This window comes from Oncorhynchus tshawytscha, unplaced genomic scaffold (assembly GCF_018296145.1).
Source record: "Oncorhynchus tshawytscha isolate Ot180627B unplaced genomic scaffold, Otsh_v2.0 Un_contig_10316_pilon_pilon, whole genome shotgun sequence".
Lineage (NCBI taxonomy): Eukaryota > Metazoa > Chordata > Actinopteri > Salmoniformes > Salmonidae > Oncorhynchus > Oncorhynchus tshawytscha.
The window spans coordinates 16,129-32,882 of NW_024609065.1; the positions used below are offsets into that span (position 1 = coordinate 16,129).

At 41.5% G+C, this 16,754-nt stretch overlaps 2 protein-coding genes across 2 annotated transcripts; both read right to left on the reverse strand.

Moving 5' to 3' along the window:
- Positions 1-1,260: 1,260 nt before the first annotated feature.
- On the reverse strand, positions 1,261-12,000 carry LOC112239311 (beta-2-microglobulin-like). Its single transcript, XM_042314098.1, has 4 exons — positions 11,808-12,000; positions 6,042-6,314; positions 3,405-3,440; positions 1,261-2,309 (listed from the first exon to the last, which is right to left on the reverse strand). The coding sequence occupies exons 1-3, from the start codon at positions 11,869-11,871 to the stop codon at positions 3,427-3,429; spliced, it is 351 nt and encodes a 116-aa protein (XP_042170032.1). The 5' UTR covers positions 11,872-12,000; the 3' UTR covers positions 1,261-2,309; positions 3,405-3,426.
- A 749-nt stretch (positions 12,001-12,749) lies between these two features.
- On the reverse strand, positions 12,750-15,733 carry LOC112239310 (beta-2-microglobulin). The gene is made up of 4 exons (XM_024407788.2): positions 15,574-15,733; positions 14,377-14,649; positions 13,636-13,671; positions 12,750-13,514 (listed from the first exon to the last, which is right to left on the reverse strand). The coding sequence occupies exons 1-3, from the start codon at positions 15,635-15,637 to the stop codon at positions 13,658-13,660; spliced, it is 351 nt and encodes a 116-aa protein (XP_024263556.2). The 5' UTR covers positions 15,638-15,733; the 3' UTR covers positions 12,750-13,514; positions 13,636-13,657.
- Between the last annotated feature and the right edge of the window lie 1,021 nt (positions 15,734-16,754).

The following is a 16,754-nucleotide window of genomic DNA, read 5'->3' on the forward strand; positions in this document are numbered from 1 at the left end:
GGTGCCGTTGGAGAGATGCAGTGCTACATTCCGTCAGATATAGCATCTGGTAGAAAGAGGATGTGGCCTCTTCTATAGCAGAGATAAAAATGTATGACAATGTAATGAGCCAGAAAACTTTTTTTACATCATGCAGGTTTCTCTGATCAAATAGCCTGACCTAAATCACACTCAATCAAATAAATAAAAAAATAAAAACTGCTGACATTAACAAACAACATATTCTAAAAACAGGACAGGTCAAAAAAGTAAAATGGCCGACCAGGCTACTCACAACGGCTGTCCAGTAGTTTAAAATGTCATGGTCAGCCGACCAGGCTACTCACAACAGCTGTCCAGTAGTATAAAATGTCACGGTCAGCCGACCAGGCTACTCACAACAGCTGTCCAGTAGTATAAAATGTCACGGTCAGCCGACCAGGCTACTCACAACAGCTGTCCAGTAGTATAAAATGTCACGGTCAGCCGACCAGGCTACTCACAACAGCTGTCCAGTAGTATAAAATGTCACAGTCAGCGGTTTCAAGTTTGTATCCAAATTGATTAGTCAACAGGAATCGGGACTAATAAATCCAATGCAACAGCCTGTTTTACAAACGGTGGGCCTACCACATGAGCATTCATAAAATTCCATTGCAGGACATGGTAGGCTACACCCCAGTAAGAATGCACCAATGTCTTGTTTTTTTGGTCTTGTCCAGAACAGCCATCTTTTAAAAAATTACATTTGTGTTTTACAAACGGTATGGACATACATATATGGGCGTTCCTAAAATAAACATTCTGACAACACTGTAGGGACATACATATATGGGCGTTCCTAAAATAAACATTCTGACAACACTGTAGGGACATACATATATGGGCGTTCCTAAAATAAACATTCTGACAACACTGTAGGGACATACATATATGGGCGTTCCTAAAATAAACATTCTGACAACACTGTACGGACATACATATATGGGCGTTGCTAAAATAAACATTCTGACAACACTGTAGACCAGGGATAGGCACAACTCCAGTCCTCTGGGGACTGACCCTGGTTCTGTGTCACTCAAAGATTGAAAAACAGACGCTGCTTTTGAAAGAAAACCCATCGTAAAAATACAGTTCTCTAATTATCAAACAATATTCCTAAAAATAAATAAAAAACGACTATTTTATTAGACTGTTGATAACTGGTAATTTACAGAAACATTGAAGGACACAAGATTTGATTTCATGGTGTTGATGAAAAAAATGACTCCAAAGCAAAAAGGACTTTTCTAGTTTATAAGCAAATACAACAATGGATGTTCTGCAAATTATTTGGGCTTTTAAATATATTTTTAATCAAATTTTACATTGTTGACGATTTGTGCTTGTAACTAAAACCACATCAACAAAAGGTGTTTAAAATGATGTTTAAAAAAAAATAGTGCTCACAACTTAATGGTACCAACTTCAAGGATATTAAAGGACTACAAGGAGTCCCCACACGTCTAAAAAAATATATAATGAATATACTTGATCCATCATTAATTATTGTTTTTATAGAAAAGAACGTGATTCTCAGCCAGAAATACCGGCAGATTTTCTAGAAGTGGTCACCCACACATTGGATTCTCAGCCAGAAGTACAGACAGATTTTCTAGAAGTGGTCACCCACACATTGGATTCTCAGCCAGAAGTACAGACAGATTTTCTAGAAGTGGTCACCCACACATTGGATTCTCAGCCAGAAGTACAGACAGATTTTCTAGAAGTGGTCACCCACACATTGGATTCTCAGCCAGAAGTACAGACAGATTTTCTAGAAGTGGTCACCCACACATTGGATTCTCAGCCAGAAGTACAGACAGATTTTCTAGAAGTGGTCACCCACACATTGGATTCTCAGCCAGAAGTACAGACAGATTTTCTAGAAGTGGTCACCCACACATTGGATTCTCAGCCAGAAGTACAGACAGATTTTCTAGAAGTGGTCACCCACACATTGGATTCTCAGCCAGAAGTACAGACAGATTTTCTAGAAGTGGTCACCCACACATTGTATTCTCAGCCAGAAGTACAGACAGATTTTCTAGAAGAGGTCACCCACACATTGGATTCTCAGCCAGAAGTACTGGCAGATTTTCTAGAAGAGGTCACCCACACAACTGTAATCATTTAAGTATTTAGTAATGATTCTCTAAAACTCGAAACCCTTGAAACTGGCACCTTGGCACAAAGTGTTATCAAAAATGAAAATGAAAGCCCATGTTGAGCAGGGAAAATTACAGTCATCTCAGATCTAGTGTAGGGCTGGTCACAGATGGAATGGCCCCCTGTTCAGAAAGATGGGTAAAGGTAGGAGTTTTAGTTATGATTTAATCTAGTTACAGTTAATCTAATTAGATACAGTTTCAATAAATACATTCAAAAGTTTGGGGTCACTTCGAAATGTCCTTGTCTTCCATGAAAACATACATGAAATTAGTTTTAAAATGAATATGAAATATAGTCAAGACGTTGACAAGGTTTTATAAATACCGGTAATGATTTTTAATTGAAATAATAATTGTGTCCTTCAAACGTAGCTTTTTGCAGCAATTAAAGCCTAGCAGATCTTTGGCATTATAGTTGTCAGTTTGTTGAAGTCATTTGAAGAGATTTCACCCCATGCTTCCTGAAGAACCTCAAACTAGACACTCTAATGTACTTGTCCTCTTTCTCAATTGTGCACCGGGGCCTCCCACTCCTATTTCTTTTCTGGTTAGCTTCAGTTTGCGCTGTTCTGTGAAGGGAGTAGTACACAGTGTTGTACGCGATCTTCAGTTTCTTGGCAATTTCTCGCATGGAATAGCCTTCATTTCTCAGAACAATAATAGACTGACACGTTTCAGAAGAAAGTGATTTGTTTCTGGCCATTTTGAGCCTGTAATCGAACCCACAAATGCTGATGCTCCAGATACTCAACTAGTCTAAAGAAGGCCAGTTTTGTTGCTTCTTTAATCAGAACAACAGTTTTCAGCTGTTCTAACATAACTGCAAAAGGGTTTTCTCAGGATCAATTAGCCTTTTAAAATGATAAACTTGGATTAGCTAACACAACGTGCCATTGGAACACAGGAGTGATGGTTGCTGATAATGGCCCTCTGTACGCCTATGTAGATATTCCATTAAAAATCAGCAGTTTCCAGCTACAATAGTCATTTACAACATTAACAATGTCAACACTGTATTTCTGATCAATTTGATGTTATTTAATGGACAAAAAAAAGAAGCTTTTCTTTCAAAAACAAGGAAATTTCTAAGTGACCCCAAACTGAACGGTAGTGTATAGACACGCATGACTGTAAATCACATTGGATTAAAACATCTACAAAATGGCATATATTACTATTATAAATAAATATAAATTAATGAATCTGAATACCTACCATTATGTCCTGTTCCAGATCCTTACATATCTGCCTCTGGAGAAAACAACAAGAACACAGACAGCAATGTTATTGTTTTTACATTCAGACTCCCAACTAACTACAATCCTACCATGGCTTATGCCAGTAAAATGGGATTTAGTATTTTAACCCAACAATCAACTTGTAACGGCTATTGTCGAAAGGAGTGGACCAAAGGAGTGGACCAAAGGAGTGGACCAAAGGAGTGGACCAAAGGAGTGGACCAAAGGAGTGGACCAAAGGAGTGGACCAAAGGAGTGGACCAAAGGAGTGGACCAAAGGAGTGGACCAAAGGAGTGGACCAAAGGAGTGGACCAAAGGAGTGGACCAAAGGAGTGGACCAAAGGAGTGGACCAAAGTGCAGCGTGGAAAGTGTTCGTGATTTTTATTATTTAAAAAAAAAACACTCAAACAAAATAACTTGAAAGCAAACAGTTCTGTCAGGTAACACACTAAACAGAAAACAACACCCCACAAAACCCAAACGGAAATTCACTACTTATATATATGATCCCCAATCAGAGACAACGATAGACAGCTGCCTCTGATTGGGAACCACACATGGCAAAAACAACAAAGAAATAGAAAACATAGATTTTCCCACCAGAGTCACACCCTGACCCAACCAAACATAGAGAATAAATAAGGATCTCTGAGGTCAGGGCGTGACACAAATAGACATTAAGGACAGGGTCAAGCTGTTCATCACCTAAACAGCTCCATAGAATAGAAGGACAGGGTCAAGCTGCTCATCACCTAAACAGCTCCATTAGAATAGAAGGACAGGGTCAAGCTGCTCATCACCTAAACAGCTCCATAGAATGGAATGACAGGGTCAAGCTGCTCATCACCTAAACAGCTCCATAGAATAGAAGGACAGGGTCAAGCTGCTCATCACCTAAACAGCTCAATAGAATAGAAGGACAGGGTCAAGCTGCTCATCACCTAAACAGCTCCATAGAATAGAAGGACAGGGTCAAGCTGCTCATCACCTAAACAGCTTCATATAGAATAGAAGGACAGGGTCAAGCTGCTCATCACCTAAACAGCTCCATAGAATAGAAGGACAGGGTCAAGCTGCTCATCACCTAAACAAACTGCAGGTGATGATGGTCACACACAAACACAGGAGCCAGTTAATAGAATACCCGGGTTTGAAGGACAGGGTCAAGCTGCTCATAACACCTAAACAGCTCCATAAGAATAGGATCCCAGGGTCAAGCTGCTCATCACCTAAACAGCTAACTACATAGAATCACCCCAGGTGTACTCCTAACACTAACTCAAGGTGCTCATCACCTAAACAGCTCCTAACTACTAAATACTAGTAAGGACCCCAGGGTACTCCTCTAACTACACTAGTAACTCACCCCAGGTGTACTCCTCTAACTCCTAACTATACTAGTAACTCACCCCAGGTGCTCTAACTACTAACTATACTAGTAAACAGCTCCATACTAAATACTAGTAGCTCACCCCAGGTGTACTCCTCTAACTACACTAGTAACTCAGGTGTACTCCTCTAACTACTAACTATACTGCTCATCTAACTACTAAATACAGTAGCTCACCCCAGGTGTACTCCTCTAACTACTAACTATACTAGGGTCACCCCAACTCACTACTAACCTAGTAACTCACCCCAGCTCCATAGAACTACAAGTAACTCACCCCAGGTGTACTCCTCTAACTACACTAGTAACTCACCCCAGGTGTACTCTAACTACTCACCTAAACAGCTAACCATTAGAACTCACCCCCAGGGTAACTACTAACTGCTCACCCCAGGTGTACTCACCTAACTACATTAGTAACTCACCCCAGGTGTAGGTCTTCAGATTCTTCAGGTGGCGGACTCTGCAGGGTAACTACACTAGTAACTCACCCCAGGTGTACTCCTCTAACTACACTAGTAACTCACCCCAGGTGAGTAACTCACCCCAGGTGTAATTTACTAGTAACTCACCCCAGGTGTACTCCTCTAACTACACTAGTAACTCACCCCAGGTTTACTCCTCTAACTACACTAGTAACTCACCCCAGGTGTACTCCTCTAACTACACTAACTCAGGTGTACTCCTCTAACTACTAACTATACTAGTAACTCACCCCAGGTGTACTCCTCTAACTACACTAGTAACTCACCCCAGGTGTACTCCTCTAACTAACTAGTAACTAACTCACCCCAGGTGTACTCCTCTAACTACACTAGTAACTCACCCCCAGATTCTTCAGGTGTACTCTAACTACACTAGTAACTCACCCCAGGTGTACTAACTACACTAGTAACTCACCCCAGGTTTACTCCTCTAACTACACTAGTAACTCACCCCAGGTGTACTCCTCTAACTACACTAGTAACTCACCCCAGGTGTACTCCTCTAACTACTAACTATACTAGTAACTCACCCCAGGTGTACCCCTCCTCTAACTACACTAGTAACTCACCCCAGGTGTACTCCTCTAACTACACTAGTAACTCACCCCAGGTGTAGGTCCTCTAACTACTACACTAGTAACTCACCCCAGGTGTAACTCCTACTAACTACTCAACCCCAGGTGTAGGTCTTAACTCACCCCAGGTGTACTACTCCTCTAACTACACTAGTAACTCACCCCAGGTGTAGGTCTTCAGATCCTTCAGGTGACGGACTCTGCAGGTGTACTCCTCTCCGCTGGCTGGTGTGAATCCAACACTCTTGGTGAGGTGGAACTGCCATCCCTGTTCGAAGGCCAGGTCTGTCTGCTTGGCGTCGGGGATCTCCATGCCGTTCTTCAGGAGCTGGATGCTGATGTCAGGGGGGTGGAAGCCACTCACGTGACAGATCAGGGTGTTGTCCTTCCCATGTTGCCCTGGGTTACGGCTGTACACCTGCACCTTGGGGGGAGCTACAGGGGGAGGAGGGAATGGTACAGTCAGGCAGGTCACATGATTTTACATGAATTTTTCAACATTCTAAACTTCAATAGCTCCCTGGTCATGTGACCTACTGACTTCAAACAAGGTTCAGAATGTCCTCTGACTATACCTTCATATCTCACACTCTGATGTTTGTCTACTTTCGTCTCACATGCTATTAGACTTAAATCTGTAAGCTCTTGCAGGCCTTCATTTTACATGGGTGTTTAAAAAAATGTTTTTGAAGTTAAACAAAATGTTCCAGCCTCCCAATAACTATCTTTCACCTGGACACTGAAAAGATCCGCAAATGGTTGTATGGCTCTGTCACTCTCAGACATGCGCAGAGCAGACAGAAAAGGGGAAGAGTAGCTCTTGACTTGAACCACAGGGGTTTCTCTGTAAATAGAGAGTAATCCTAAAGCCACAGACACACCCCTTGACTTTCAATTGGCACCCTTGACCTGTATGTATTCTCTCCTGATTGGTCTCTGTGGTGCTTAGCCAATGGGAAGTCCATCTCTCCTGATTGGTCCCTGTGGTGCTTAGCCAATGGGAACTCCATCTCTCCTGATTGGTCCCTGTGGTGCTTAGCCAATGGGAACTCCATCTCTCCTGATTGGTCTCTGTGGTGCTTAGCCAATGGGAACTCCATCTCTCCTGATTGGTCTCTGTGGTGCTTAGCCAATGGGAACTCCATCTCTCCTGATTGGTCTCTGTGGTGCTTAGCCAATGGGAACTCCATCTCTCCTGATTGGTCTCTGTGGTGCTTAGCCAATGGGAACTCCATCTCTCCTGATTGGTCCCTGTGGTGCTTAGCCAATGGGAACTCCATCTCTCCTGATTGGTCCCTGTGGTGCTTAGCCAATGGGAACTCCATCTCTCCTGATTGGTCTCTGTGGTGCTTAGCCAATGGGAACTCCATCTCTCCTGATTGGTCCCTGTGGTGCTTAGCCAATGGGCACTCTGTTGCCGGCCCCATCATAAAGGTTTTTACACAGCCTGTCAGTCTGACTGACGTGCCAGAGGTACGAGGATACACCTCCTCCTTTGTATTTATGGGTAACAAATATTTCCAAACACTTTGGATCCTATTCTTGGACAGTTAGAAGACACAATGCATCAATGCAACAACATTTTGGGGGGGGGGGATGAAACTGTCACTTCATATTTTTTTTCTTAAAGTCTACAAACGCTCTACATTTATTCACTCTGTGAGGGTTGGATCCTATATGCTATTTATTTATTTTTTGTCCTGTAAATAGTTCAGTGCCTATAATTTAGGCTTTGTGTAGAATGGGGGCATGAAGGAAATGACCTCTACTAGATTATAGTGATAAGGAAAACAGCATACAAATGTGGCTTGTGTATTCATTTGCCTATAAACTAATCAGACTTCCATTACGTTTACAATTCAAAAAAATAGAATACTGGGTGGACAGGAAGTGGAAAGGAAGGGGAAATAACTCTCATCATGCAGCAGGACACCTTCAGCTGTAATGCAGGTTTGATGGTTATATTTTATATAATGAATGGTTAGCTGTTATGTGACAATCAGGTCAAACACTCTTATTTTATTTCTTTAGGTGTAGATGGCTAAAGGAAGTTGCACAGAACTTCCCCAACATCCCAAATTGATATAAAACCTTCACAAAAAAACACATGGAGCAACTGCGAAAAGAAATGGCTGAGGATATACTAAACATGTCCGGTATGTAATGACAGTTAATCCAAAGTAAGTGTAAATTCTTTATTTTTATGGAGTTGTGTGGGACAGCCATGTGTTCAGTTCAGCCATGTGTTCAGTTCAGTCATGTGTTCAGTTCAGCCATGTGTTCAGTTCAGCCATGTGCTCAGTTCAGCCATGTGTTCAGTTCAGCCATGTGTTCAGTTCAGCCATGTGTTCAGTTCAGCCATGTGTTCAGTTCAGCCATGTGTTCAGTTCAGCCATGTGTTCAGTTCAGCCATGTGTTCAGTTCAGCCATGTTCAGCCATGTGTGTTCAGCCATGTGTTCAGTTCAGCCATGTGTTCAGTTCAGCCATGTGCTCAGTTCAGCCATGTGTTCAGTTCAGTCAGTTCAGCCATGTGTTCAGTTCAGCCATGTGTTTCAGTTCAGCCATGTGTTCAGTTCAGCCATGTGTTCAGTTCAGCCATGTGTTCAGTTCAGCCATGTGTTCAGTTCAGCCATGTGTTCAGTTCAGCCATGCCATGTTCAGTTCAGCCATGTGTTCAGTTCAGCCATGTGTTCAGTTCAGCCATGTGTTCAGTTCAGCCATGTGTTCAGTTCAGCCATCAGCCATGTTCAGTTCAGCCATGTGTTCAGTTCAGCCATGTGTTCAGTTCAGCCATGTGTTCAGTTCAGCCATGTGTTCAGTTCAGCCATGTGTTCAGTTCAGCCATGTGTTGTGTTCAGTTCAGCCATGTGTTCAGCCATGTGTTCAGTTCAGCCATGTGTTCAGTTCAGCCATGTGTTCAGTTCAGCCATGTGTTCAGTTCAGCCATGTGTTCAGTTCAGCCATGTGTTCAGTTCAGCCAGTTGTGTTCAGTTCAGCCATGTGTTCAGTTCAGCCATGTGTTCAGTTCAGCCATGTGTTCAGTTCAGTCATGTGTTCAGTTCAGCCATGTGTTCAGTTCAGCCATGTGTTCAGTTCAGCCATGTGCTCAGTTCAGGCCTATGATTTCAGAGTTCATGTGGCCCAAAGACTGACTGGGTTAGTAACTTTATTTAACATGTTTATAATCTTTTGACAACAGTGACGGCAACTAAGACAATTTATAATATAACACAATGGATGGCTAATTTGTCATTCATCGTTGATATTATTTATAACGTGTTGCACTTTGTTTTGTTTTAGATTGAATGTTTTGCCAACGGTGGTTCCATGTGCTGTAACTAGGAATGAAGATAAGAGTTCAACAGAGGTAAGAACACAAACAGGAAGTGTAGTCTTTGTTGTTGATAATGTCTGCTGTACCTCATCCACACTGAAGAGGCTTTGACATGTACATCCACCAGGGTTAATGTCTGCTGTACCCCATCCACACTGAAGAGGCTCTGACATGTACATCAACCAGGGATAATGTCTGCTCTACCCCATCCACACTGAAGAGGCTCTGACATGTACATCCACCAGGGTTAATGTCTGCTCTACCCCATCCACACTGAAGAGGCTCTGACATGTACATCAACCAGGGATAATGTCTGCTCTACCTCATCCACACTGAAGAGGCTTTGACATGTACATCCACCAGGGTTAATGTCTGCTGTACCCCATCCACACTGAAGAGGCTCTGACATGTACATCCACCAGGGATAATGTCTGCTCTACCCCATCCACACTGAAGAGGCTCTGACATGTACATCCACCAGGGTTAATGTCTGCTCTACCCCATCCACACTGAAGAGGCTCTGACATGTACATCAACCAGGGTTAATGTCTGCTCTACCCCATCCACACTGAAGAGGCTCTGACATGTACATCAACCAGGGTTAATGTCTGCTCTACCCCATCCACACTGAAGAGGCTCTGACATGTACATCAACCAGGGTTAATGTCTGCTGTACCCCATCCACACTGAAGAGGCTCTGACATGTACATCAACCAGGGTTAATGTCTGCTCTACCCCATCCACACTGAAGAGTCTCTGACATGTACATCAACCAGGGATAATGTCTGCTCTACCCCATCCACACTGAAGAGGCTCTGACATGTACATCAACCAGGGATAATGTCTGCTCTACCCCATCCACACTGAAGAGGCTCTGACATGTACATCAACCAGGGATAATGTCTGCTCTACCCCATCCACACTGAAGAGGCTCTGACATGTACATCAATCAGGGATAATGTCTGCTCTACCCCATCCACACTGAAGAGGCTCTGACATGTACATCAACCAGGGTTAATGTCTGCTGTACCTCATCCACACTGAAGAGGCTCTGACATGTACATCAACCAGGGTTAATGTCTGCTGTACCCCATCCACACTGAAGAGTCTCCATCCCTGTCCAGTCTACCTCACCAGATCACTCTCCATCCCTGTCCAGTCTACCTCACCAGCTCACTCTCCATCCCTGTCCAGTCTACCTCACCATCTCACTCTCCATCCCTGTCCAGTCTACCTCACCAGCTCACTCTCCATCCCTGTCCAGTCTACCTCACCATCTCACTCTCCATCCCTGTCCAGTCTACCTCACCATCTCACTCTCCATCCCTGTCCAGTCTACCTCACCATCTCACTCTCCATCCCTGTCCAGTCTACCTCACCAGCTCACTCTCCATCCCTGTCCAGTCTACCTCACCAGCTCACTCTCCATCCCTGTCGTCTACCTCACCAGCTCACTCTCCATCCCTGTCCAGTCTACCTCACCATCTCACTCTCCATCCCTGCTTTGGATAAATAACAACATGACTCTCGTACTTTGCCCTTTTCCTTTATGGTTGATATTAACGACAAAAGGAGATATTATCTGTCTCTCTCCTATCGTGTACCGCTGTTAAATACTGTGGAAAAATAAAAAACAGGGAATATAAGTACTTAAAAACTACAAAATACTATAGATAAATAATAAAGAAAAGGGTAAACCCAACACTGGACTGAACCCCCTAATTGTCAAAATAATAATCATGTACAACAATATAGAAGATACATGACCAGAGGTTATGCAATATGGGGGTATATCTACTGCACGCTTCTTAGGGACCAAGGAGTTATTGCAATTTAAAACTATGAAAAATGTACGTTGCACTGTGTGATTATAGAGTACACAAACAAGAGTGTGCAATATAGAAGGGTAGTCAGTGGACATTCTGAACCCTGTTTGAAGTCATTAGGTCACATGACCAAGGAGATATTGAAATTCAAATGTAAAAAAAAAAGTTTGAACTTTGTTTACGCTCCCTAACTAACTAGGACTACAACATTTTGCTCACATTTCCACATGTTTATTAGCTTTGGAAAGCGAATTCATGTCAAAATCGTGAAAATAAGACCTGTGCAATGTTGTGCTGCAATTTTTTCCAACATCATGACACTTATTTGGAGTCTGTGGCTCAAGTGGTTTGAAAGCTATTGAGGTTTGAAATCGCGAATATCCGTTGAATATCCATCTTCAAACACTCTTTACCTCGGTAAACTATTATGACCCCTCTATGGAAAGGGAAGACTCTCACAAACACGTTTTGCACAAAAATAAGGGGTTAAATGATATATAGATATAAAAACAAACACTTCAAAAACCTTACGATTTATTTTTAGACTTTTTTGCCATTTAAGAATGTTATTCAATGCGTATATATTGGCACTAATAGTAAACATCAAATTCAATATTGTATCAAGTAATAATAGCTGCCTAATACTTTGTTTATTGTTTCCTTAAAACAATGTTAAGGAAATATCTAACTTGTTTTCACGAAGGTCATGGGTGACAAAGACAATCCCTTCAATAATTATGACAAAGTGATAACTCTTAACCTCTTACATTCTTTTGCGTTTATGAACCCCAGGAAGACGCAGAAAGCGATCACGGACAAAACAGTTTTCATGATTTCTTTCCAAGGCTGAAAAAAAATATAAAACTGCGACAAACAAAACAGACTTTGCAGCCGGTGTCTGAAGAAAGCAAAATATATATTCTTCGTGATATGTAGTGAAGCCGCACCCACTTCGATTAATGCGCCAATTGAAAATCGTACTTCACAGTTGCTATGCAGGCTTCACCTCTCGATGTTTCCCGAGGTTAATCCAGGATCTTCGCTAGTTAATACAGCCACAAAGTCATAATTATGGCTAAACCCCACCCATTTATCTGATTTTAAACCCAACCGTAACCACAGTTGCTATTAACTTTGTGCCTAACCTTAAATTGAGACCCCAAAAGGTTACAGGGCTAGAAGATAAACAGCATTTGTGAAACGAACGTGAGAATTGACTTTTCGTAGCAGGTTAGGAGAATTTGGATAAGGTTTGGAAAAGGGTTTGCTGAAATGACAAAAGAAAAAAAAACATGAATTTGACAAAAGCGGTATCCCTTCTAGCCATGGCAGTCTGTTACAAAGTTGCCCCAATCTTCCTTTTACCAGTTACAATGCTGGACATGCATTGCATTGAGACAAAGTATGGTAATAAAGTAGTGTATGATCTGATATGTCATCATTGTATCATCACCCATTATAATGCTGTAGACTACTCCTCTGCACACATTGCCTACCTGCCTTGGCAATGTGAGTAGCTTATTACAAGCACATTACTGATTAAATGATGAATATAACTTATCAAAATGGACTTTTGAACATGACTGAGTCGATCACAACAAGTTCTTACAGTTAAGAGACATTTAATCAAGAAATATCATAAAAAGTGCAATTTTTTGGTCCCAATGATTTTGTATTTTTATCTTTTTAATTAAAAATATTTAGTCAAATAGTTGTCCAATAGTTTACAATTTATTTTTATCAAACTGAACAGAAAAGTGTTGTATAATACACCGAAAGACAGAACACATCTTTTTTTTTTTTAAGTAATGAAAATACAGTTCTCTACTTGGCAAAATGTGCCTGTAAAAAGACCCCATTTATTACTGTTGATAATTGGTCCTTTACAGGAATGTTGAAGGACAGACAGAAGATGAGATGTTATGTTGATAAATGACTTCAAACCAAAATGACCGTTGATATTTACAGGTCACACAAATGCATATCACATGGGCTTCCTCGAAAATAATTTGGGCTTAAAAATTAAAATGCTGATCAAATATCAGCCTTTGCATTACACTGTTGCTTATAGCTAAAACCACAGTCAAATAGTGTAAGTTATGGAGTTTGTTTATTTATTTCTATTATGAGAAAAAGTTTGCAAATCTAATGGTACCAATTTCAAGGAAATTAAAGTTTTTTTTTAAATCTAAAAATAAAATACTTGATAAAAGCCTTCATTGTTTTGAAAGAAGTGACTTTGATTGAGGATGTTCATCAGAAGCTGTGTCATTTGTCAATTAAAAATAGCTTGCCCCCCCCAAAAAATCGTAACAATTTTGTGTGTAAGTGTTTTAGTAATGATTGTCAATTCAAAACCCTTGAAACTGGCACCGTCGCAACAAAGTGTTACCAAAAAACAAAAGCCCCAGTTTGTCATCTCAGCTCTAGTTCAAGGCTGGCACGGATTGGACAACCACAGATGGAATGGCCGCCTGTTCAGAAAGAAGGGTAAAGATATGAGTTTTATTTCTGATTTAATCTAGTTAGCTACAGTTCATGTAATTAGATACAGTTTTAACAAATAAATATAAATAAATTAATCTGAATACCTACCATTATGTCCTGCTCCAGATCCTTACATATCTGCCTCTGGAGAAAACAACAACACAGACAGCATTGTTATTGTTTTACAGACTTCCACAAACTACATGTCTACATGAAATCAGTCTCTTACTGTAACTAATGACTCATCAATTGGTATCTAAATCAATGACCACATAATGAACCTAGCTCTCCAGGGCCCTGTCCAGAAAAAAAGCCCTGTACTTCCTCCCTAGACACTTGTGGAGATGTGAGAGGATAGGCCAGTCAGGTGTACTCCTATAACTACTAACTAAATCAGTAACTCACCCCAGGTATACTCCTCTAACTACACTAGTAACTCACCCCAGGTGTACTCCTCTAACTATTAACTACACTACTAACTCACCCCAGGTATACTCCTCTAACTACACTAGTAACTCACCCCAGGTGTACTCCTCTAACTACTAACTCACCCCAGGTGTACTCCTCTAACTACACTAGTAACTCACCCCAGGTGTACTCCTCTAACTACACTAGTAACTCACCCCAGGTGTACTCCTCTAACTACACTAGTAACTCACCCCAGGTGTAGGTCTTCAGATTCTTCAGGTTCTTCGGACTCTGCAGGTGTACTCCTAACTACACTAGTAACTCACCCCAGGTGTACTCCTCTAACTACTAACTACACTAGTAACTCACCCCAGGTGTACTCCTCTAACTATACTAGTAACTCACCCCAGGTGTACTCCTCTAACTACACTAGTAACTCACCCCAGGTGTAGGTCTTCAGATTCTTCAGGTGGCGGACTCTGCAGGTGTACTCCTCTCCGCTGGCTGGTGTGAATCCAACACTCTTGGTGAGGTGGAACTGCCATCCCTGTTCGAAGGCCAGGTCTGTCTGCTTGGCGTCGGGGATCTCCATGCCGTTCTTCAGGAGCTGGATGCTGATGTCAGGGGGGTGGAAGCCACTCACGTGACAGATCAGGGTGTTGTCCTTCCCATGTTCCCCTGGGTTACGGCTGTACACCTGCACCTTGGGGTGAGCTGGTAGAAATGCGAAAAGAAACGCCATAGGGAGATTCATATGTTTTCATTAGTTTTAAAAGTTTTATTATTCCATTTGTAGGTATTGGAATACATAAATATATTCCTTTACATTTCACACAGGTAGGTGTAACAGTATAACTTTTGACCGTCCCCTCGCCCATACCCGGGCGCGAACCAGGGACCCTCTGCACACATCAACAACAGTCACCCACGAAGCATCGTTACCCATCGCTCCACAAAAGCGGCGGCCCTTGCAGAGCAAGGGGAACTACTACTTCAAGGTAAAGTACACTTAGGGACAAAGGTCTGTGAGTTATCAGACATTTATTATGGCTCGAGCCAATACTGGCTGCCAAAGACAGCAGCCATTTCATTAAAAGTGAAAGTAAAATCTGGAGGGGATTACCAGCCATAACAAAATGTGGCGTCATGTCATATGTCGGCCTATACCAAGTAGGCTATAACATAACCTATCCACTGAAACAATCACTTAACGTTATATTTTTGATCAGGTTAAACACGTTACATTAGGTTTACATTACATTAACTTTACATTATGTGCCATCACACTTCTCACATCAATTTACAGGCATGTCAGCAAATAGTTGAGGATTAAAAAATCAATGATTAGGATGTAGAAATGATGATTATCTAGCAAAAATGGGAAAAGGTTCATGCAAATTATTTAGCTAGGGCTCGAAGTTGTGGTGTCCTTCCTCCCACATGACATGACAATGTTGGGTTAACAAGAAACAGTGTTTAATAAACAGAAAAGTTATACGTTTGGTATTTAAATAAATATCCTAGTAAAAAAAACGTAAAACTACAATATAAACAGCGTACAAACAAACTGATGGTATGACATCGATAAAGACGTGCATTTCCAAACGTTGCGTTGACTTTATAAAACAAGATACTTACATTCTTTGGCCTCCACAGCGCTGTAAATGAGCCCAAGTACAACGATTGACAGAATAGACTTCATATTTGGTGTAATTCGGAATTATTCGTCCTCAAATAAAATAGAGAATGGAAAGATCCTTCTGCCTGTGCCTGGCTGTGGAAATAACCTAACTGAAAGTAATTGTAATAGACTGTCGTATCAATGCTCTCCAGGACCGCCTCCTTGTTTTTAAAAGCCAATCAAAAATGGTAGATTTCTGTTGTTAGGCTAAAGAAAGCCGCACAGGTTAAATAGTTTATTGGGGAGGACTATAGTCTGGAAATAAACTGAAATCCAGGTGGGTTACCATAATAGCAATTTCGATGTATGTCATGAGATATTATTATTTGACCATGCTGGTCATTTATGAACATTTTAACATCTTGGCCATGTTCTGTTATTATCTCCACCCGGCACAGCCAGAAGAGGACTGGCCACCCCACATAGCCTGGTTCCTCTCTAGGTTTCTTCCTAGGTTCTGGCCTTTCTAGGTAGTTTTTCCTAGCCACCGTGCTTCTACACCTGCATTTCTTGCTGTTTGGGGTTTTAGGCTGGGTTTCTGTACAGCACTTTGAGATATCAGCTGATGTACGAAGGGCTATATAAATAAATTTGATTTGAAATTGGATTTGATCATGTTATTTCACCTTTGCATACATTTTGAGAATAAAAAAATATAGAATAGAATAGTTGTTTGGCCATTTCAATATTTTGTGTCTCCATTGATCTAATTGTATTTGTATTTATTTAACTAGGCAAGTCAGTTAAGAACAAATTCTTATTTACAATGATGGCCTACCCCGGCCAAACCCGAACGACGCTGGGTCAATTGTGCGCAGCCCTATGGGATGTGATACAGCCTCGAACCAGGGATTGTTGTGACGCCTCTTACATTGAGATGCAGTGCATTAAGACTGCTGCGCCACTCGGGACCACAAATATATGAGTAATTAGAGTGAAAAGTTGCTAGAATGGTTACACACCATTACTTAATACAATATTACAATGCATGTATCTCTTTAAAAATATGTGTATTTATTTGCTATTTTCAGATTTGATTGAACAGAGGGAGGATGACAGTGGGGAAAGATAGTTTATATCAGGTAGTACGCAGGATTTGAACCCTGGCCGACACCGTAGACGTGCGGCATAGACCACT